Source organism: Delphinapterus leucas, chromosome 14 (assembly GCF_059928025.1).
Source record: "Delphinapterus leucas isolate spDelLeu-1000000601 "Yukka" chromosome 14, BTC_Dleu_Yukka2, whole genome shotgun sequence".
NCBI lineage: Eukaryota > Metazoa > Chordata > Mammalia > Artiodactyla > Monodontidae > Delphinapterus > Delphinapterus leucas.
The window spans coordinates 1,090,417-1,112,725 of record NC_143142.1 but is presented as its reverse complement, the minus strand read 5'-3'; the positions used below and the strand labels follow the sequence as shown (position 1 = coordinate 1,112,725).

At 65.8% G+C, this 22,309-nt stretch overlaps 1 protein-coding gene across 6 annotated transcripts; it reads left to right on the top strand.

Moving 5' to 3' along the window:
- The first annotated feature begins 1,724 nt into the window (after positions 1-1,724).
- ULK1 (unc-51 like autophagy activating kinase 1) lies at positions 1,725-22,263 on the top strand. 6 transcript variants are annotated; one of them, XM_022597762.3, is made up of 28 exons: positions 1,725-1,835; positions 2,185-2,277; positions 2,355-2,396; positions 10,094-10,126; positions 10,423-10,459; positions 11,150-11,323; positions 11,406-11,479; positions 11,708-11,809; positions 12,803-12,861; positions 12,949-13,031; positions 13,407-13,457; positions 13,800-13,888; positions 14,657-14,810; positions 15,490-15,550; positions 15,754-15,843; positions 16,333-16,458; positions 16,908-17,056; positions 17,181-17,267; positions 17,722-17,990; positions 18,658-18,851; positions 19,137-19,246; positions 19,333-19,476; positions 19,830-20,023; positions 20,123-20,295; positions 20,375-20,493; positions 20,904-21,061; positions 21,851-21,986; positions 22,081-22,263. In XM_022597762.3, exons 1-28 carry the CDS (start codon positions 1,725-1,727, stop codon positions 22,134-22,136), a joined length of 3,168 nt encoding a protein of 1,055 aa, XP_022453470.1. In that variant the 3' UTR covers positions 22,137-22,263. The 6 variants fall into 6 exon arrangements, 5 of the variants coding, with proteins under 5 accessions (XP_022453470.1, XP_089750448.1, XP_089750447.1 ...); XM_089894322.1 differs by lacking the exon at positions 11,708-11,809; XM_089894321.1 differs by lacking the exon at positions 15,754-15,843.
- Positions 22,264-22,309: the final 46 nt, after the last annotated feature.

Here is a 22,309-nt window from a genome sequence, read left to right as displayed (position 1 = left end):
TACTGAAGACTGGGAGTGGCAGGGAGGGTTGTTTAGAATTCTGCATTTGCAAAAACAATAATGGGAGGTTATAGGAGCAATTCACACTCAAGGTGTAAAGTGAAAAGGACCGGCTCTTCCCAAAGCAACCACTGTTAACAGTTTCTCCTGTGAGAGAATCCGGGCTCTTTCTCTCGCTGGCTGTGACTTTTTGGACGCTCAGGCCCAGCGGCCATGGCTCACGGGCCCAGCCGCTCCGCAGCACGTGGGATCTTCGCGGACCGGGGCACGAACCCATGTCCCCTGCATCGGCAGGCAGACTCTCAACCACTGCGCCACCAGGGAAGCCCTGGCTGTGTGACTTTTTTACCTAACTTCTCTGGGCCTCAATTTTCTCATCTGTAAAATAGGGATATAATAGCAAGTACTTCATGGGATCATTGTAAGGAATAAATTAATATATGGAAAGACTACTGCCTGGTACATGGTAAGCAATGGGTTAGCTGTTATAATTACCCAATGTACTATATATGCATACATAGTATAGTACTAGGAACCCTATATATGTATATACATACATAAAACTATATACACATGTAGGTATGGTATACACACATCTCTCTCCAGTGACTTTCTTTATTTTTTAATTAATTAATTAATTTATTTATTTTTGGCTGCACTGGACCTTCGTTGCTGTGCGCGGCCTTTCTCTAGTTGCGGCGAGTGGGGGCTACTCTTCGTTGCGGTGCGCAGGTTTCTCATTGCGGTGGCTTCTCTTGTTGCGGAGTATGGGCTCTAGGCGCGTGGGCTTCAGTAGTTGTGGCTCGTGGGCTCTGGAGTGCAGGCTCAGTAGTTGTGGTGCATGGGCTTAGTTGCTCTGACGCATATGGGATCTTCCGGGACCAGGGTTTGAATCCGTGTTCCCTGCATTGGCAGGCGGATTCTCAACCACTGCGCCACCAGGGAAGTCCCTTGGAGCACTTTTTATCTGAGTATCTCTGCCTCTAAGAATCTGCTGTGTATTATTCCATAGAAAGGATGCACCAGGATTTACCTAACCTTAGGACTTGTGGGCTATTTCTTAGGTTTGGTGCAGTTTGGGGGACAGTTTGTAACTATCGCGCGCAATTTTAAATGCATAACCTGCAACGCAGTCGTTCCCTTTCTAAGAATTTATTCTATCCAATCTCCAGCCCTGGGGTACACAGGCCACGTCCCAGGTATTAATGGCGGCTGTGGCACATGTGCGCCCCCCAGATGCGCAGACAAGGGACGTAGTGTAAGGCTGCAGCAGGAGAACTGGTTGGAGGGCGACCGTTGGCTCATGCCCAGGCTTGCAGCTCCCCTGTCATTCCCAAGGAGGCGGGCCTGCTACTGACCCCGCCCCAACCATCTGGTCCCGCCCCAACAGGCCCCGCCCCACCGCCAGCGCCACCACCCACTGAGCGCGGCCGCCCGGCAGGCCCCGCCCCGCCCCAGCCAGGCTAGCCCCCAGGCTCCGCCCCGCCCGGCACTCTGTGCGCTTGCGCCGGCGTCTCAGGCTCCCGGGCCCGGCGGCCGCGGCTCTTTTGTCTCCGGGCCGGAGCCCGAGCTGGATCCTGAGCTAGGGTCGGAGCCCAGGTCAAGACTGGGTTGGAGTCGGATCGCGTCCGCAGCCCGGGCTACCCGATGGGGCGCGCCCCCTGCCCACCGCCCCCGGCCCGTGCCGTCGCCTGAGCCCCGGCCTGCCTGGCCCGGCCCGCGCCATGGAGTCCGGCCGCGGCGGCCTGGAGACCGTGGGCAAGTTCGAGTTCTCGCGCAAGGACCTGATTGGGCATGGCGCCTTCGCCGTGGTCTTCAAGGGGCGCCACCGCGAGGTGAGGGGCCGGCCGGCCCGGACAGAGCGCCGGCGAGGGCGGCCCCCCCGCCCCGGCGTCCCTCTCCCCATCCCCCGCTCCAGGGACTCCCCCCCTCCTTCATCCCCACCGCCGGCCACCCCCATCCCCACCTCCACACCCCAGAGGCCCCCTCATCCTGCCGGGGACCCCACATGAACACAGCCGGGCGCCCCTCGTCTCACCCCACAGCCCCGGGACCCCACGTCCCCCTCACATGCACTCCTGACCCCCTCATCTCCAGGGACCTGCTGGGCGCTTGGCTTGGGCAAGGCCTTCAAGGCGTTCCCGGGTTCCCCGCCCCTGAGGGACACCCGCGCTTGGTTTTCAGAAACACGACCTGGAGGTCGCTGTCAAGTGCATTAACAAGAAGAACCTGGCCAAGTCGCAGACTCTCCTGGGGAAGGAGATCAAGATCCTCAAGGTGAGCTGGCCTCAGCAGGGGGAGCGGGTGATGGGCGAGCGCGCTCCACTCACAGGAAACCTGGGTTTCTGTCCTAGGAATTGAAACATGAAAACATCGTGGCGTTGTATGACTTCCAGGTAAGGCTGCCGGCGCCGTCTTGGTGGGGACGGGCTGTGCTCCCCTCCGCCCCCGCCCCCACTGGCCCCAGTACAGCCTCAGGCCCCGCTGACTTAAGTCCCAGTCCAGCCAAGTGCTGGAGACCCTGGCCAGGAGTGGACTCTTCTAGGCTAGCGTCTCGTACTGGGGGAAGCAGCTGGACACCCCCCTGTGTGGATGGGCGTCGGAGGCCTGCTGGGACCTTGGAGACCCCACCCTCAGCCCAGTTCTTGGGCCTGGGTTTCCTCTGGGCGTGTTGGGAGAGCTCCCACCTTCCCCCGCCACCTGAGTGCCAGGGGCGCCAGCGCAGCTCCACCGAGGGAGGTCTGGCTACAGCGTGGCCCTCGGGGGTGTCTGGCCCAGCGGCCGCGACGGTGAGTCCTGTCCCCAGCGCAGGTTCAGGGCAGCCCTGCCGGCCTGGACCACCTGTCTGGGCCAGCGGATTGTTTGTTGACATTACCCCAGCGGCCTGGCATTGGCCACTGTCTCCCTGTGTCAGACTGGGGGAGGGGCGGGGCTAAGGGAGATTCCTTCTTGCCGGCAGCTGGGGCCAGCCACCCGGGCAGGAGGGAGGCGGGTGCCCGGGTGATGAGGCCATCTCAGGCCTAGCTGGCCCAGAGGACCGCGGCCTGTTTCCCCCAGTGACCCCGGGCCCCCAGGCCTGGCGGTGGGGGGGGGCCCGGCCTCGGCCCAGGTCTGGGACCCTGGAGACCCAGTTTGGGGACCAGGAACCTGAGGCAGCAGATCTGAGGGCCAAAGCGCTGACTAATGGTTTTGAAACCTGTTTACTGAGGCCACGGGACCAGCCCCTGGCTGAGGGGAAGTTCCCAGCCCGGCTGTCTGTGTTTTGGTGGCCTCCTCCCTCCTTCCCTGTCCTCTCCCTCCCCCTTCAGAGCGGGGCTGCGGCCTTGGGGGCTGTGGCATGACATGAGGTGACTTGGGGAGGGCCCAGGTCCAAGGTGACAGCGACAGGAAGTGCCTGGAAGCTGTGTTCTGGGGCCAAGAGGGCGGCCCTCTTCCCCCTCCTCCTCTCCCACCCTTCCCTGTCCCCTGCCCCCGCCTCTGCACGCCCTCCTTCCCATCCTGGCTGGGCCACACACCTGGTTGTGGGCAGTGCCACTTCCTCCAGGGCTTGCAGTGCTGTGGCTTCCCTTGTGCAGAGGAAGTGCTTAGAGGCCAGCCAGCCTCTCCCTTGCAGGCCCCCCGCCCCCGCGGGGGCCCTGTGCTCTCAGCCTTTGGGGTGTGGGGTGGCTCCCCATGTCCTTAGACACTTGTCTGAGACACACATGGGACCCAGGAAATCATGGCTTTTAAAAACAGTTAATGATTTGGCTTAAAAAAAAAAAAAGAAGAAACAGTACAAAAGGGACGTGGAAAAAGGTGACTCTACCACCCCTGGCCCAATGAGCCCCATCTCCCCCAGAGGGTCTCTCTGGGGACAGTGACACATCCTCACGTACCTCTTTGCTGCCACACCATCTACAGTTCTACTGTGGCATTTTTCACTTAAGTGTGTGTCTTTGAGAAGGTCTGTGTCACTCCACATTAACTCAATCCATATGTGAGAAGTGACACCCCTCTCCTCCCAAGAAAATTATCCCCCATTCTTTCTGCAAGGTTCAGAGTCCAGACTCTGAAGCTAGGTGACCTAGTTCCAGTCCTGGCTCTGCCACTTAAACGAGCTGTGTGTCCTGGAACAAGTGTCTTAATCCGTCTGTGCGTCCATGTCTTTCTCTGTAAAACAGAGAGTCTGGAGTTGTTTGGTTGAAACTGGTCCTAGTAAGCACTGTGTGTGCTGGCGTTGCTACGACTGTGACTGTGGCATTATTTGCAGCTGTGTGGTGTTCCGTGGCCCTATATTCCACAGTTGACCTCACCAGTCCCCCACTGGTGGAACATGGGGTTATTCTGGGATTCTGACATGTCAGCAGTGTGGTGGTGACTCTCCTGGATTCACCTTTGCCATGACTGTGTGTCTACAGGGTGGATTCCTAGAAATAAGAGGATGTGTATTTTAGTTTGGAACAGTTGCCAGATTGTGGTCCGTAGAGGATGGACCGTGCACACAGCAGTGCTGCTGGCAGGAGCGCCTGTCTCCCCACATCCTTGCCAGGAGGTCGGTTATCAGACTTTCATCTTGGCCTGCCTGAGAGGTGGAAAATGACATCTTTTATGGTTCTGTTTTTCACTTTGGGGGGAGGTTCAGCATCTCTCTGTGTGCACGTGAACACCAGGAATGCCTCCTACCCAGGGATGTGCTCCTGTGGGTCTTGTGATTACCGAGGTTGGACGGCACTGTGGTTAACAGCATGGGCCCTGCGCCCTACTGCCTTTCTGAGCCCAACTCACCCATTTACTTACCTGTGTGACCTTGGGCAGGTTACTCAGCCTCCTGGTGCCTCAGTGTTACCCAGAAAATGGGAGATGGTAACAGTACATCTATGTCGTACGGTGGTTGTGATGACAGCTTGAGTCTATGGATGTTAAGTGTTTAGATCTGTACTTGTTAATTAGTAAGTGCTATATAAATATTGGTTGGTGAGAACTCTTTATATATTAAGGAAAGCTGTTCCGTGATAGGTTGCAAATATTCCTCCTCAGGTTGCTTCTTGTCTGTTGAGGTGGTTTTGTTTCGTGGCCATACGGAATAGTGACTGTTGTCAGGCTGCTGTGCGTGCGTGGGGGAGGCCTCTGGGGTGGTGCTCTGCTCTGTGGCCCACAGACGTGTGGGCAGGCAGCGGGAGCCCCCGGCCTTTCCTTTCTTTGAGGGGCAGACGGCTGGCTCTGGGTCTTGCCCTCGCCTGCTGGGCTGTGGTTGGGTGTGCTCTTTCTGGGGAGAGTGGTCAGGGGACATCCCTGCCCAGCGTGCGCCCTGGGACGGGGGCCTTCCTGAGACCAGCACGCCGTCCAGCTGGTTCCCACAGCTGGGTGACTCACTTCCCGGCCTGGCTGACAGAGCCACCCTTAGTGACTTTGGGTGGGTGGACACCTCAGTCAAGGGGAGAGGTCTGCCTCGCTGTGGGGTCATTCAGGACAGTGCCAACCTTTGGCCTTGCTTTTTCGTGACCCAGGCGGGCTTGGTGGGTCTGGGCAGGGACACGTCGATTCTGTGTTTTCCTTTCTGGAAGTGTCCCCTGCTTCTCCCGAGTCAGGGGCAGGCCCGGTGTGTGGGAAGAAGGGGGCTGGAGAGGGCAGCTGGCCTCCCCCCGGCTCCCCGGCCCCCGGGAGCCACAGGCACACAATGGAAGCTGAAGGAGGCTCCCTGAGGAAGGGTGGGCTTCCTCCTCAGGGTGGGGCTGGGCATCCCTTCCCGTCTGGGCGCTGTCCAGGAGAGCCCAGCCTGGGGGTGGGGAGTGCCGCGGCTCCCATGGGCGGCTGTGCTCCGGCCCTGGCTGTGGCTTTTGCCTCCTTCTGGAGCCAGGGCGGCCCACTCCAAGGGGTTAACTAGGCCAGTGCCCGCCCGCCCACCTGCCCACCAGCCCACCAGGCCCAGCCCAGGATCACCAGACAGAGCAGGCTCGGCCGAGCCCGGGAGCTGGGATCCTCTTAAGCAAAGCACCTTAGCACCCTGTGGAGGCAGGGCGGCCTCCCGCGTGCCCGGGCACCCGTGCCAGGCTGCTTGGGACACCTGGGCCCGACACCTGGGCCAGCCCGGTCCCCAGGGCCTGTGGGCGCGCCACTGAGAGACGGAGAGGGCGCCGCTTCATCCCGCCTTCAGGGCTTCGCCTGTCCTCTCGAGGTGTGCAGGTCAGCGTTCACGGCCCCCTTCCTTGGGGGCCGCATGCACGGTGGAGCGGCCAGGACTCTGGTGCCCGGATGCCAGGCAGAATCACAGGACCTCTCTGTGCCCATTTCCTCCCCTTAAGTCGGCTGGGACGTCGATGGGACCTGCCCGCTCCTCAGGTTGCGCGGGGGGACTGGTGGGATGGGGTGGCCCCGCTGTGCTCCCTGCAGGCTGGAGGCCCGGTGGGCCGGCGCCTCGGCCGTGTTGGTGGTTTTGCATTAAGAACATGATGGACTCCTGGGGCCAAGAGCGCGGCCAGAAGCTCCCTCATCCGCCTCCCCCAGGAGGGGAGCCCTCTGGCTCGGCGGCCGCCACAGCCCCAGGAAGCAGTCCTGGTCCTTTCAAGTGTCCAGGCCGAGTCTGGACCGACCCCGAAGGAGGCGGCCTGCTGTCTGCAGTCCACTTGGTCCCCCAGCCTGGGGGAGCTCGTGGAGACCAAATTTAGCTCAGGAGGAGGAGGGCCGAGGCGTGACCTCTCCGGGCCTTGGGTGGGCAGCAGGCTGCCAGGGCCAGACCAGCAGTGCCACCGAGGCCGTGCTGACCTCCCCCCCGGGGAGCCTGGAGAGCCGGCTTCCTCAGGGGGGCCCGGACACGCAGCCGTCCTGGAGACCGCCACACTGGGGGCGCTGCAGGCGTGGCCGAGGCTCGTGCCGGCCCATGGGGTTGGCGCCTCACAAGCTGATGCTGCGGGTGGGGAAGGGGCCTTCTGAAGCCAGGGCAGTGGGGGACCCCGAGGCCGGGCCTCCGCGGGCCCGAATCCCACGTGGTGAGGGGAGGTGGGCACGATTCCCCCGGCCCAGCCCTGCTGTGCTCTCCCCCTCAGGCCCTGAACCTCTGGGCTCCGTGCACAGTAGGGCCTGCGGGCAACACGCTCGGTCTCTGCTGGGTGACCCACGGGGTGAAGGGACAGAGATCGGGGGAGGAGAGGGGCCCCAGGGCCCCTGGTCTTTGCTCACTGAGGGCTCGCCGAGGCCCGGGGGGCACCAGGAAGGCTTCAGGGAGGTCTCGGGGGTCCAGGGTGTCAGGCAGCGGAGAGGGCTAGGAGCCCCGAGCCAGTGGGCGGCGGGCCCCGTGGGGTGGCCCCGCGGGAGGGAGGGCGTCTGGCCTGGTGTTTGGAAGCGCCCCCAGCTGGAGTGGGTTTCGGGGTCCTGTGCGGGGGTCCCATGGGTTCCTGGGCGCAGAGGGCAGTATGCCGTCCCTGATGCACAGGCACCTCCTTTCTGGGGCAGGAGGTTGTGGGGTCCAGGCTGCGCGGGACTCGGGGAGCAGGCGGTACAGGGGACTCACCTCCCAGCTGGCAGGCCCCTTGTCCCATCCAGCCACGGTTCTGCCAGCCCTGGGTGACTGCTCGGGGACCCTCGGGGGGCATGGATGCTGCATCTGTCTCCTGTCCTTGTCATCCGGCCCCTGCCCGTCCTGGCTCGGTGGGTGATCGGAGGCTTTCCTGGGGAGCAGGGGTCCTGTCGGGAGGGCAGCCAAGAGCTGGGGGTGCCTGGGCCCCGCCCTGCACTGCCCCTCTAGCGGTGTGGCACTTCTGGGCCACTAAAGACAAGGCTGCTCCCTGGCGGGTGAATTCGGGAGCCTGTTAAGCATGTCCCCAGAGGTAGCTGTGGTCAGGGTGACGGCAGGTGAGGGAACAGGTGGCCTGGGTGTCACAGGGAGTGGCTGTTCTATCTCCTGGGTTAGTTCTGGGTCCTCATCTCTGGCCCCTCTGCCCGGGAGCCTCCGGCTCTGCACCCGGCTCTCAGAGCCTCCCTCTGTTGGGATCTCCCTCCTCCTGGTACCCCTCTGTCCCCATTGCCAACCCCGCCGGGGTTGGTCGCAGTCGTGGGTGCGGCGTGACCGGGGACTTTCTCCCTGCATTATCTCTCCCCACAGCTGGCCTGGGAGGGCGGGGCCTGCGTGCTGGGCTGAGGCAGCTCCCGCCTCTCTCCTGGGTGGGGGGGGGGGCGGGGGGGGAGGGAGGGCCTGCTTTGGTGGGCGGAGCCCGCCCCCTCCCAGAGGAGCCCGGCTGGGCACTTGGGAAGGCTTCTGCATCCCTGCCGGACGCGCCACTGAGTGAGGGCCTGGGGAAGCAGGGTGGGGCATGCGGCCCAGCCAGCCCCCGGAGCTTTCAGTGTCCACCTCTCAGCCCTGCTCCCCGGAGTGTCCCTGTCCTGGACCCACAGCCCCTCTGTTGGGGGAACTCTGGAGGCATGGGGGCTTCTCTTTTGCTTTGGATATAAATGTATCTTTTTTATTTACTTTTTTTTGGCTGCGTTGGGCCTTCATTGCCGCACGCGGGCTTCTCACTGTGGTGGCTTCTCTTGTTGCGGAGCACGGGCTCTAGGCGCGCAGGCTTCGGTAGCTGTGGTGCGTGGGCTCAGTAGTTGTGGCACACGGGCTCAGTTGCTCCGTGGCATGTGGGATCTTTCCGGACCAGGGCTTGAACCCATGTCCCCTGCATTGGCAAGTGGATTCTCAACCACAGCGCCACCAGGGCAGTCCCGTAGGGGTCTTCTCTTGTTTCAGGGGGCTGACATTTACACCTGGGGTGTCACCCAGTGGCTTTGTGTTCTACTGGTGTGGGTCTGAGCCCAGGCCCAACCTCCTGGGGGTAGGGTGACTGATCAGGGGTCCTCTGTCCTGCCAGGTCGGGGTGGTGGCCCGCTGCTGGGGATCAAGTCTGTCTGGGCCTCGGGTGCCCTCCCCCAAAGGCCGCTGAGAAATGTCCCTCCTGCAGCCACCTCCCTCCTCCCACCCAGGCTTCCCTCGGGGCTCCCCCCATGCCTTGAGAGCTCCGGGGCCGGCTCACGCACTTGCCCCCTTGCCCCGTGGGGGTTAGAAGCTGGAGCTGCCCGTGAGCAGCGTGCTAGTGGGGAATGGGGACTCGGTGCATTCTGCTGGGCGGCGGGGAGGGGCTGTTCCTGGTCCCCAAGGCCCAGCAGTGTACTGGTGCTGAAGGGGCTTGGGGACTTGCTCCTGGCTGGCAGGGCCCCTCAGTTAGGGAAGACCCCGCCTGGGAAAGAGGGGAGGGGACTGTCTGCAGGAGAGCAGAGCGGTTAGGACCCCGCCTGCCTGGTTGACTTGGCTTCGCTGGGCTCAGTTTCCTCATCCGTGACCTGGGGGTCTCAGGGGCCCCTCCTAGACGGACGCCAGGGCCGTAAGTGCGGGAAGGTGTCTGTGCGCTGGCCTGAGCAACGGGCTCCTCAGTCTTGCTGTCGTGGACCGAGCTGTGGATGCTGGTGGCAACCCGAGGCCAAGGGCTGAGCCGGAAGCTGGCCGGCAGTGGGCTGGCGGCGCCAACCTATAATGCTGCTGGCATCTTTGATTCCAGAGCCAGGAGCAGTTTCCGTGGCCTGAGAGTCAAGGCCCTCACACCCTCGCTGTGTCCCTTCTTGGGGGCCTGGGTCCCCCACTAAGTGCTTCTACTTGGCCAGGACTCACCACTCATAGAAGAGCAAGCTGAGCCCTGTCAGAACCTCCGGGCCAGGGCTGACCCTGACCTTGATGGAGACCTGGGTTGCTGAGGGCTGCCCCTGGGAGGCGGGGTCCTTGCTCCACCCCTGACACCTCTCCTGGGTCCTCGGCCCCTTCCCCAGACTTGACAGATGGAGTGATCTGATTGGCTGCTTCTCCGGTCACTCAAGCCCACTTGGCTCTCAGACATCCTCATCTCCTGGCCACTAACGAACTGGCTAAGCCCTGGCATGACAGGCCCCAGGGCTGCCAGGCCAGCCAGTGTCCACGCTCAATGGCCTCTCCTGCCTGAGCCCAGGCAGTGTGTTGAGGGCAGCTGCAGGTGCCGGGTGCCCGGGTCACACTGGGGCCAAGCCAGGCTTCCCAGACGGCTGCCAGACTGGGGGGCGGGGCGTGCTGCTGCCCACCTCTCACTGCCTCTTCTGTGTCCTGCAGGAAATGGCCAATTCTGTCTACCTGGTCATGGAGGTGAGTCCTGGAGGCCAGCTGTGAGGACGGGGAGGCTGGGCCCTCTCGGCTCTCAGGCCCCTTGTCACCTTGCGGTGAGAAGTTGTTTTCATGTCCGTGGGCTTCGGGCCGCCTCACCGGCGAGCACCCCCATTGACCTCCTCAAGCACAGATTGCGGGGGACGCCTGCCCAGGCTGGAGACAGGGCACCGAGTGCCCAGGGAGCAGGCGCCCGGGGGTAGGGTGGTGGGAGACCCGGGCACGGCGGGAGGGGCTGCCCTGGCCGCTGACCGAGGCGTGTGGCTGGTCTTTTGCAGTATTGTAACGGCGGCGATCTGGCCGACTACCTGCACAGTGAGTGGACACCTGCGGCGGGATGGGCTGCGCCGAGGCTCACCCTGACCCATTCTGAGAGGTGGCCTGGCCTGAACGAGCTTTCCTGGGCCTGATGGTGATGGCGGAGGCTCCCATCCCCCTGGTGCCTGCTGGGAAAGATGCAAGGGGGAGCGGAGCCCCGCTGGGGACACATGCTGCGTCAGAACCACGAGGGATGGCTTCTCGGGGCAGACGTGGTCTGCAAGGGTCACTCTTGAGCGGGGCCCCGTGCGGCCCGCTGTGGATGTGGTGCCCGGCAGGGTCCCGGTCGCCAGTCGGCTGCTCTGCGGGGGCCAGACCTGTCCTGGGCCCCAGTGGAGGCCGGCTCTCCACAGGGGGCGGGCCTTCGCAGGGTCCTGGCGCGGGTGGGGGACCACCGTTGAGGCCGGGCCTGGGGCTCATCGCACAGCCGCTGGCCGTGGTGCATGCCCTGGGCAGCGGGTAGAGGGAGCTGCCGCGAAGTGGCCCTCAGCTGAGAAGGGGCGGGGTGTGCTGGGCAGCAGCGCGGGGCTCGCAGGCTGGGAGCGGACACGGGGCAGCTCAGGGTCTGACGGCGTGGCCGATGGGCCTGGAGGCCGCAGGGAGGGTCGCGGGAGCCATGTGGGGCGGGACGCCGCCGGCCTGGGGTGCCCGGGCGAGCTGCGCCCCACGGAGCCCGTCTCCCCTCAGCCATGCGGACGCTGAGCGAGGACACCATCCGGCTCTTCCTGCAGCAGATCGCCGGTGCCGTGCGGCTACTGCACAGCAAGGGCATCATCCACCGGGACCTGAAGCCCCAGAACCTCCTGCTGTCCAACCCTGGTGGGCGCCGTGCCACCCCCAGCAACATCCGGGTCAAGATCGGTGAGGTGGCGGCCGGGGCCCGGGGAGGCCGGCGGAGGCCCGGGGGCCGCGGCTGCCCCCTCACGCCTCTCCTCGCCCGCAGCCGACTTCGGCTTTGCCCGGTACCTGCAAAGCGACATGATGGCGGCCACGCTCTGCGGCTCCCCCATGTACATGGTAGGTGGGCCTGTCGGAAGGGGGGCCCGCGGTGGGGCTCCCTCCCGTGTCCATCCTGTGGCCTCACTTTGGGTGGCAGCCGTCATGGCTGTACCGTTTCTCGCCACGTCTGTGGCACTCGGCTGGCGTGTGGTATGATTGGCTGGCGCCTGGCTGGAGCCAGACTTCGCTCAGCGCACGCTCAGCGTCCATTCTTGCCGTCGCGCCGACCGCACTGTACCCCGGCAGGCCCCCGAGGTCATCATGTCCCAGCACTACGACGGGAAGGCGGATCTGTGGAGCATCGGTACCATCGTGTACCAGTGCCTGACAGGGAAGGCGCCCTTCCAGGTGAGGCCCCGGCAGAGGGTGTGGCGCGCTCAGCCCTGCAGCCTCCCCTTGCCGGAGTGCCGTGGCCGCCCAGCTCCCCACCGTGCAGTCACTTCAGGGCCGAGGCCGGAGTCTCCACTGGCTCTGGGGTGTACCTGTGCGTGTCCACATGTACGTCTGAACCAAGTTTCGTGGCCTCCCTCCTGCCCATTCCAGGGCTGGCGTGACCCACCAAATTGGTACGAGGACCCCAAGCTCTGGGGTACACCCTGCATTTGGAAGGCAGTGGCCTGCCATGTGCTGGACCCCAAAGGGTCCAGGGCCCCGAGCCCGTGCCGCAGGCCCTCGCATCCCGTGCTGGCCTCGTGGGCCGACCCGGCAGCTCTCCACTGTCGCCATTTTGTTCCAAAGCGCCCTCTGCCTGCCCGGTGACCTAGGCTGCCCCCATCCCCGCTCCCCGCACCTCCCTGCCTGCCGTTTCCTGCACGTGAGCAGGCGACTAGCGGAGGGCCGTCCCCCGCTGCCATGTTGGCCTTGGGAAGGCAGGGGCTGTCTTGCTCTCGGCTGTACCCCCCGAGCCTTGAACAGTGCCTGGCACACAGCAGTGCTGAGCGCGTGACACGTGAACAGGCGTGTGGGCGGGGCCCACTTAGGGGGCGAGCTTGTTCTGGGGCCCTTTGCTGGGGTGGGGTGCACGGGCCACATTTTAATTTTAAGAAGCACATGACCGGTCACACCAGATACCCAGGATGCACCCGCACCAGGTGGGAAGGGGGCCCAGCCAGCATCCTTGCTCTGGGCCCCCCTGGCCCCCCTGTGTGGTCCCTGTGGTTCCACAGCCTGGCTGGGGGGGAGGGGGCCCCCTTCCTTGGAAGCATGCGAGGGCGCTCAGTGTTTGGACAGACAGGCTGGCAGTGCTGGACCAGGGGCCTCTCGGGAGACAGAGGCTCTGAGCGGCTAGTGGCTGAGAGCAGCAGGGACACTCACACCTGGCCCCCTGGCCCTCACTTCCAGGCCAGCAGCCCCCAGGACCTCCGCCTCTTCTATGAGAAGAACAAGACGCTGGTCCCCCCGTGAGTGCCCCTCCCGCCAGACACAGACACCCCGCCCCCCCGCCCCTGGGCAGGCTGCCCTGTCAACGTCGTGCCCTGTGCCCCCAGCATCCCCCGGGAGACCTCGGCCCCGCTGAGACAGCTGCTCCTGTCTCTGCTTCAGCGCAACCACAGAGACCGCATGGACTTCGGTGAGCACCGCCTGCCTGGCCCGCCACCTCGCCCGACAGGCCTGGGGGGTCAGGGCCCTCGGGCTTGCGCCCCTGCCCCCCACGTCCTGCACACCCCACTCCCAGGGGCCCTGTGCTGGCAGTGAGTGGCTCTTCCCGGGGCCCGCAGCTCCTTTCCCAGCAGTGGAGATGGTAAAATCCCCGGTTTTGCAATGGGCAGCACTGCTGGGAAAACCGTGGGCAGGGTGGGTGGATCCGGGCCTGGGCCGCACTGGGGGCGCCAGCTGGGGCTCTGCCTCCCTCCGTTCCTGGAGTGAGGCAGCGGAGACAGGGCCCAGGGGACGGGGGGGCCTGGCCTCAACCCTCCTGAGCCCGGGCCCATCCCTCCTCCTGCAGATGAGTTTTTCCATCACCCCTTCCTTGACTCCAGTGCCGCTGTGAAGAAGTGTGAGTCCCCTGAGGGTCTCGGCACTCCCGTGCCCCCCCTTCTCCCTGTGGGCTGCCAGCCCCACCCCGGGAGGTTGGGGGCTACCAGCTCCTCAGCCCTCCTCCAGCCTGTGGTCCCCAGGGGCCCCCGAGGCCAGGGGGTGGGCTCGAGCTCAGCTGACTTGGTGCGGTGGGATTGGAGAGGTGAGGGCGGGCCCTCGCACAGGTCCCCTCCCGGTCCCCGGGTTCCTCTGGGGCGGGGCGTGTCCCGAGCCGGCAGCTGTGCTCGGAGTGGGGTTGACATGGGCAGGGTGGGAGCGGAGCATCCCATGCTGACGGGTGCTGACCCGCGCCCTCTGCCAGCCCCACCCGTGCCCGTGCCCTCGTACCCAAGCTCGGGGTCCGGCAGCAGCTCCAGCAGCAGCTCCACCTCACACCTGGCCTCCCCACCGGTGAGTCACGTGCAGGGCGGCAGGCTGCGGGCTCCTCTCGCCTCGGCTTCGGGGCACGCAGGCGTCCGCAGGAACCTCGTCGGGCTCCCGCCCCGCCCCAGCTCGCGCCTTTATTTCTGCTGTGTCGTCTGGTCTCATCACACCAGACTCAGAAACGTTCTGCTTGTGAATGTGGCAGAGTTAGAAGCGGGTGGAGGCCTGTTTCAGGGTCCCTGTGTCCCGTCGGTCTCTTCAGCACCGTGTCAGCTCCGCGCCTGCATGTGCACGGGCGCGCGGGTGGCCACGGGTGGGGGCCCCGTGTCCTGGGAGCCACCCGCCCCGCAGCCCGCATCCCCGGCACAGGGCTGGGGTGAGGTCTGCCGAGGTTGTGCTCGGGGGCGGGGGCACTGGGGCTTGAACCTCCCTTGGGCCGTCTGTCTGTCCGTCCGTCCTGCCAGGTGGGGGCCAGGGCCAGGCTGGTGGCGGAGAGCACGGCTCGCTCATGCCCGAAGGTGGACCTTCCAGACGCCCCACCTCCCGAGCACTGTGCAGGGCCACGGGGGGCAGGGGGGGAGTCGCTTGACACGGGGCCTCTGGAGCCTTTGGGGGCCAAGCGGTTCCTCGTGCTGGGCAGCAGGGGGCTCCGTGAGGTGACCACTCCCGTGGGGAGGTCACCGGAGAAGCAGCGGCCTTGGGGAGGAGAACGTGCAGAGCCTCTGCCTCGTCCCCATGGCCCCCTTCACCCAGGCCCTGGGGCCGGGTCTCAGCGGCCTCCCCTCTGACCCCCAGTCCCTGGGGGAGATGCAGCAGCAGCTCCAGAAGACCCTGACCTCCCCGGCCGAGGCCGCCGGCTTCCTGCAGGGCTCCCGGGACTCGGGTGGCAGCAGCAAGGACTCGTCCTGTGACACTGATGACTTCGTCATGGTCCCGGCCCAGTTTCCAGGTCAGGGGGCCACCAGGCAGTGGTGGGCAGGGAGATCGCTGCAGACATGCCAGACGGAACCCCTAAGAAGGGGCTTCTGGAAGTTTCTATCCCAGATCAGCCTGGCCAGAGTCAGAGCTGAGTCCTGCCCGCCGCGGAGCGTCCAGAGCACCTGCTCCGAGGGGGGAGCTGCTGCCCCCCACCCAACCCCGCAGAGCTCTGTTCTCGGGTCCTCAGTTCCCCTCGCCACCCCGGCTGCTGGCACTTCTCTCACGGCCTTGGCCGCCCTGAGACTCCTGGGCCGGGGCCAGGTGGGAGCAGGCCCAGGTGTCCGACGGGCCACCCTGAGCCTGTCGGCTTGGCTCCGTAGGGGAGGAGAGGCCCTGTACCCAGCCACCGGCAGCTCAAGGAGGGCAGCGGGAAGGTGGGGACCCAGCGGTCCTGGAGGAGGGGTGAGGCCCAGATTGGGAGGTGTGGACACCCAGCCCGGGGTTCGCTGAAGGCTGGTGTGTGGGGAGGGTACCAGGGTCTCCGAGTGCCGTGAGGTCCAGACAGGCAAAGGGGGTTGTCAGCGCGAGCGACAGAAGCGGGGACGGGAGAGTGCTGGGCTTGCCGTGGCCTGGGCCCGCCCAGGAAGAGGTGCCTGGGCCCGCCCAGGAAGAGGTGCCTGGGCCCAGCCTCACCCGTGTCCCATCCACAGGTGACCTGGTGGCCGAGGCGGTCGGTGCCAAGCCGCCACCGGACAGCCTGATGTGCAGCGGGTAAGCCCCCAGCCCGAGACCCGCCGGCTCTGCGGGGAGGGCGACGCCTGCTCTCAGGCTGTCCCCTGACCTGCCTGGGCCAGACAGTTTGGGAAGTGCCGAGTCTGCTGTGCCCAGTGCAGGACGGAGTCCCAAGGAGGGGCCAGGGTCTGCGCTGGTTTGGCCTGAATGTGAGGCCCTGCCGTCCGCCCTGTCCCCGCCAGGAGCTCGCTGGCGGCCTCTGCTGGCCTGGAGAGCCGCGGCCGGACCCCGTCTCCTTCCCCGCCCTGCAGCAGCTCCCTCAGCCCCTCAGGGTAAGCGGGGCCCGGGGCGCAGTCAGCATCACAGCGCCCCAGCCCCAGTCGTATCCTGCAGGAAGCGGTTGTGTCCAGAGGCCCTGCCTTCATTCAGCCCCGGCAGGGTGCCAGGGCCCTGTGGGTGGTCCAGCGGAAGGAAGGGATTGTGGTGGAAGGGATGCAGGGTGGGCTTGGGGCCCAGGGGTGGTTACCGGAACCACCAGAGACCAGTGTCGTCGCTCCCTCCCCCCCTCCCGAGCTTGTGGGGCGAAGCGGGCAGTGACTCCCAGTGCCAGCAGGAGCTGGCCCAACCTCGCTACTGGCTGGTCCCAGCCAGAAGCCACCTGGGTGCAGAGTGGGGGGCATGGGGTACCAGGGAAGCAGTGCTGGCCGTGTGCAGAAACAAGGAAGCAGGTGGCCCGGAGTGGCCTCTGCCGCGGGATGTTAGGGCCTGGGGTTCAGCCCAGCGCCCCCGCCGCGGTGACCCCAACCTCTCTCCCCACACAGCCGGGCCGGGGCATCCTCCAGCAGCAGGTGCGGGGCCTCGGCCCCCATCCCAGTCCCCACTCAGGTGCAGAACTACCAGCGCATTGAGCAGAGCCTTCAGTCGCCCACCCAGTACCAGGCGGCGCGGTGAGTGCACGGGCCCCCGCGGCCAGGCACATCCTAGAGGACTGTAGTGAGGGCCCCACGCAGCCCACTTGGATGGTGCGGGGCCATCTCACACGCACGGCTGTGCAGACTGCACACTGCACGACTGTCAGCGCCACCGCTCTGTGGACACACTGGCGCTCAGGCTGTACCGTGACGGCTTTCTGGTAGATGTCAGTGAAGTGTCTTGTGTCCACAAAACTGACTTCGATTTTCATACGTTTTGGAAGAGGAGAGGGCACCTTTTTTTGTAATTCACAGAAGCCCCTGTGGGTTGGGGGCTGCCCTGGCAGGGACTGGCGGCTCCCACCGGGTTGTGGCTGCTGGTGAGGCCCGTTACTTGAACGGAGGGGGACAGACACGTGGCATGCTGGTGGCCCTGGCCGGGCGTGGCTGGGGCCCTCACACCCTGTGCCTGCTTGCGTCCGCAGGTCCTCTGCCATCCGCAGGTCAGGCAGCACCAGCCCGCTGGGCTTTGCACGGGCCAGCCTGTCACCCCCGTCTCACGCCGAGCACGGAGCCGCCCTGTCCAGGAAGTTCTCCCTGGGTGGGGGCCGGCCCTACACGCCGTCTCCCCAGGGTGAGCCTGCACGCCGCTGGCGGACCCAGCCTCGGAGCTGGGACTGGGAGTCTCCACGCGGGGGGCGGGGAAGGGACTCACTCTCTGTCCCACATTGACCTTGGCAACCCCTCTTGCCCCCAAGTCGGAACCATCCCTGAGCGGCCAGGCTGGAGCGGGGCGCCCTCCCCACAAGCAGCCGAGATGCGGGGTGGCAGGTCCCCTCGTCCAGGTAGGTGCAGCTCCGGCCCTGTGGGTGTGCAGGTGGAGCTGGGCGGGGCGGAGGAGCTGGGCTGACCTCCCTGGGCTGGCCTGTCGCTGCTTGGGATAGAGTCCGTTTTCCTGGTTCACAACTGTCATTTCTTACGCGTTAAAAGAAGGCAGGAAACTCTGTGAGACTATTTTAACAAGCTTAAGCCTTCAGCTTACGGAAGCCCACTGTGGGGCTCAGATCCCACCCCGACCCCGCCATGCTGTATGACCTCGCGCAGGTGTCTCAGCTCCTCTGTGCCTGTTTCCTCAGGTGCACAGTGGAGCGTAGGTGCAGTGCGGCACAGGGGGCCACGAGGGTAAAGGGAATCCTGAGCAGGCGTGGGGGTCTCTGTACACTGTCCTGGTTGGTCGTGTGGGCAGGTCCAGGCAGGCCTCGGGACAGCTGTGATTGGGCCCGTCCTGTCCCGCCCTAGGCTCCTCCGCACCTGAGCACTCTCCCCACAGCGCCGGGCTGGGCTGCCGCCTGCACAGTGCCCCGAACCTGTCCGACCTGCGTGTGGTGCGTCCCAAGCTGCCCAAGCCCCCCACGGACCCGCTGGGCGTGGCGTTCGGCCACCCGCAAGCCAGCCCCCCGCAGCCCTCCCACGGGCTGCAGTCCTGCCGGCCCCTGCGCGGCTCGCCCAAGCTGCCCGACTTCCTGCAGCGGAACCCCCTGCCCCCTATTCTGGGCTCCCCGACCAAGGTAACAGGGCCGCGGGCCTCCAGGGGGGTGGGTGGGGAGTGGCTCTGTATGTGCTCGGGCCGCCGGGCTTTCTGCCTGGTGGGATTCCCACAGGACCTGAGGGGCCCCTGAAGCCAGAGGCAGGGCTGGTGTGCTCCAGCACAGCAGCGCCTGCCCTCTGTGCTGAGACCTCTTGCACTGGCTGGTGGCTGGATCCGTGTCTCCCTGTTCACGTGTGGGGTGGCCACGTCCCCGTGACAAAGACTGGCTCCCAAAGCCAAAACACCTGCTCTCTGGCCCTTGACCGGAAACGTCCCGACCCTGGCCCAGCATCCAGAGCCCCAGAGAACCCAGGCTGCCATCATGGGCACATTACTTAGCTCATCCCTTGCCTCAGTCTTCCTGTCTGTGAAATGGGGCCAGAACCTGCCGCTACCTCGTGGTGTCTCTGTGAGGGCGTAGGTGCACACGTGCATGGCCTGTGTTGGACGCGTGCGTCTGCGTGTGTCACTGTCCTCCAGCACAGGGTGGAGTCAGCCTTCACACCTTTGCTGTGAAGACCTGGGTCGTGGAAGTTTGGGGTTTTGCGGCGTGGGGCCCTGCAGTCTCAGGCCAGCGCTACTGACCCCGTCGAGATGTTAACGTCACCGTGGCGGGTCGTTCTCAGCACTTAACCTGCCCCTCCTAGGCCATGCCCGCGTTCGACTTCACCAAGACCCCCAGCTCCCAGAACTTGCTGACTCTCCTGGCCCGGCAGGGCGTGGTGATGACGCCGCCTCGGAACCGGACGCTGCCCGACCTCTCCGAGGCGGGGCCCTTCCAGGGGCAGCAGCTGGGCCCCGGCCTGCGGCCCACCGAGGACACCAAGGGCTCCTTTGGCAGGTGAGTGGGTGGGGACTCCCCCGACGTGGCCTGCGGGAGGAGAGACCCAGCCCTGCCTGCTGTCTGTGGGCACCTCACTCCCTCTTCAACCCCTTCTGAGCCTCAGTTCGTGCGTCTGTTCAATGGGTGGCAGTAACTGCCCGGGGTGGGTGGGAGGACCGGGTGGCCAGCACAGTCGGGACAGGCTGGGCATGCTGACCAGACTGCGGGGCCCCCAGACCCTGCCTGGGTCTCTGGATCCCCTGGGTGGCGCAGGGCACGTGTTCACCACCCTTCACCCTGCAGGTCCCTCAGCGCCGGCCGCCTCACGGATCTGCTCCTTAAGGCTGCCTTTGGGACGCAGGCCCCTGACTCAGGCAGCGTGGACAGCCTGCAGGAAAAGCCCATGGAGACCGGTGCGTGGGGGGCCGCCGGAGAGCATTCTGGGAAGTGGGGGTGCCCGCGGCGGGAAGACCCTGAGCCCCTCCTCTTGCTCTCCCAGGGCCGTCTGCTGGCTTCGGAGGGAACCTGCACCCGGGAGCCCGTGCCGGGGGCGCCAGCAGCCCTTCCCCCGTGGTGTTCACGGTGGGCTCGCCCCCTGGCGGGACCACGCCGCCCCAGGGCCCCCGTGCCACCGTGTTCTCAGGTGAGGACCGTCGCTGGCCTCATGGCTGCGGTGGATCAGCGGCCCGCACCGTCCGTCAGGAAGCGGGAGGGGCCCTCGCTGTAGAGTCAGGAGCTGAGCCAGGCGCTACCCTCACGCGAGGCCCTGGGAGGGTCCTCCTTGGAGGCTCGGGGGCACGGCTCCCACAGGCAGGCCCCTGAAGCCCCGGCCCTGGACTCCGGGGTGCCCCTGCAGTGGGCGGGGGCCTGGGAGGGGTGAGGCCTCCGCTGGGGTGCGTGCTCGCAGAGGGGCAGGAGTGGAGCGGGTGGGGACCGGCTCTGTGTCACAGAGTGGCGGAGGCCTGATGGGGAGGGCGGCCGGCCCTCTCCCCACAGGGGGCCCCTCCAGCCCCCTCGGCTCGGCAGGCTCCTCCTCCGCCCGTCACCTGGCGCCCGGGGCCTACGGCGAGGCCCCCCTCGAGGTACCCGCCCCCAGCCACTGCCGCAGCTTTGCCGACCCCGTTGCCGCCAACCTGGAGGGGGCTGTGACCTTCGAGGCCCCCGACCTGCCCGAGGAGACCCTCATGGAGGTGAGGGCCGGGCGGGGGCAGGCGCCTGGCCCAGCGTGGCGTCCGGGCAGGGCTGGTGGCGGTGCCGAGGTGCGTCCCTCAGTGGCCCCGTCTTCCCAGCAAGAGCACACGGAGATCCTGCACAGCCTGCGCTTCACGCTCGACTTTGTCCAGCACGTCCTGGAGATCGCGGCCCTGAAGGGCAGTGCCAGCGAGGCGGCCGGGGGGCCCGAGTACCAGCTGCAGGAGAGCGTGGTGGCCGACCAGATCAGCCTGCTGAGCCGCGAGTGGAGGTGGGTGTGCCCAGCGGGCCCCACGGGGAGGCAGCGGGAGTGCGGGCTCCGCCCCTGACGCGTCCTTGCCGCCCTCCAGCTTCGCGGAGCAGCTGGTGCTCTACCTGAAGGCGGCCGAGCTCCTCTCCTCGGGCCTGCAGACCGCCATTGACCAGATCCGGGCCGGCAAGCTCTGCCTGTCGTCCACCGTGAAGCAGGGTGAGGGCAGCCTCGGCCGGTGGCGGTGGCGGCAGTGGCGGCGGTGGCGGCAGCAGCAGTGTTCGGGGCGTGAGACCCTGAGCTCACGGCAGGGGAGTCGGGGAGGGAGGGATAGCTATCTCTGGGAGAAGGTCAGCGAGGAAGAGGTGACGAGGGAGGCCTTCCTGAGGAGGTTACCTGGTGCAAGCCCAGCCCAGGGAGGGATAGTGGGGGCGGGGGGCAGGTGCAAAGGCCCTGCGGCAGGGCCCCCATGGGCCTGGGGCGGGAAGGCGCAGCGTGAGTTGCCGAGCAGAGCACCTAGGAGGTGGGGTCGGACAGCGCCCCGGGGACGGAGTGAGGGGCTTTTGCCCGCTGGTCGCGTGGGTTCCCTTGCTGGGGGCCGGCCTGAGCTGCCGGGGCGCCTCCCACAGTGGTGCGGAAGCTGAACGAGCTGTACAAGACGAGTGTGGTGTCCTGCCAAGGCCTGAGCCTGCGGCTGCAGCGCTTCTTCCTAGACAAGCAGCGGCTCCTAGACCGCATCCAGAGCGTCGCCGCCGAGAAGCTCATCTTCAGCCACGCGGTGCAGACGGTATGCCAGGCGGGGCCCACGTGGGGCCGGGCTGGGAGAGCGGGCTGAGGAGCCGGCAGGGGCGGGTTGACGGCCACAGCTCCGCCGGATTTCAGGGGGCATCACTCCCGGGGTGGGAAGTTCCATTACGCTGTCCCCTCAGCCAGCAAATGTCACCCGGGCCCTTCCAGCCCTGGTGGGGAGCCGGGAGCTCACCTGGGCTTCCGCCTCGCTGTGAGGCTCCACGGCCCAGGCGTGTCCCTCCCTGAAACTCAGGTTTCTTACCTGGAAAATGGGGAACCTGGTTTTCAAGGCTCTTAGCAGGTGAGTTGGTTCCTTCTTCTCTAGAGGGAACCAACGCAGGCAGCCCAGCTGGGAGCTACGGCGTGAAGGCAAGAGGGGCTTGGAGGGGCCCTGCTCAGTGCTCTGCGTCTGTTGCTTTGGGGTCCTTGTGTCCAAAAAGCGCTGCTTCTGAGGCAATGCCTGTTTTTGAGAAAATTCACTCGTGCAGTAAAAACACAGCCCGAAGAGACGTTCGGGAACAGTTGGCCTTCTTGTCCCCGAGCTCCCCCTCCCCCAGGGGTGACCATCACTGACATGACCGGGACCGAGGGAGTGCTCTGCCCGGTGTGGGTGGCCGGTCGCCTGCCCTGTAACCCCGGCTGCCTGCGGCGAGCAAGCCTCTGTCGAGACTGCGCGTGACCCGGCGGCGCCCACAGCGTGCTGCCCTGTGGCTCGTGCGGCCGTCAGCCCTGGGTCCCCCGTCTCTGTGGAAGGCAGCTGGGCCTAGCCTCCGCCCTCACCTGGCAGGTGCAGTCGGCCGCCCTGGACGAGATGTTCCACCGCCGGGAGGACTGTGTCCAGCGCTACCACAAGGCCCTGCTGCTCATGGAGGGGCTGCAGCAGATCCTCTCGGACCAGGCAGACGTGGAGAACATCGCCAAGTGTCAGTGTCCACTGGGCCCTGGGAGCGGGAGCGGGAGGTGGCAGCCGCTGCCCGCTCACCGTGGTGCCCGCCCCCCCTCCCTCCCTCGCTCCAGGCAAGCTGTGCATCGAGCGGAGACTCTCGGCCCTGCTGACCGGCATCTGTGCCTGACCTCCTGGAGGCCCGGCCCACGGCGCGCAAGGGGCCTGGACCTTCACTGCCGATCCATGGGGTGGGGAGCAGCGTGCTGGCCGGACTTGAAGGGACAAGCCCACGGCCGTGACACCACTCGCTGGTGCTGGGGAAAGGACCGTGGCTCCCCACCCAGTGTCCGGAGCCAGGCC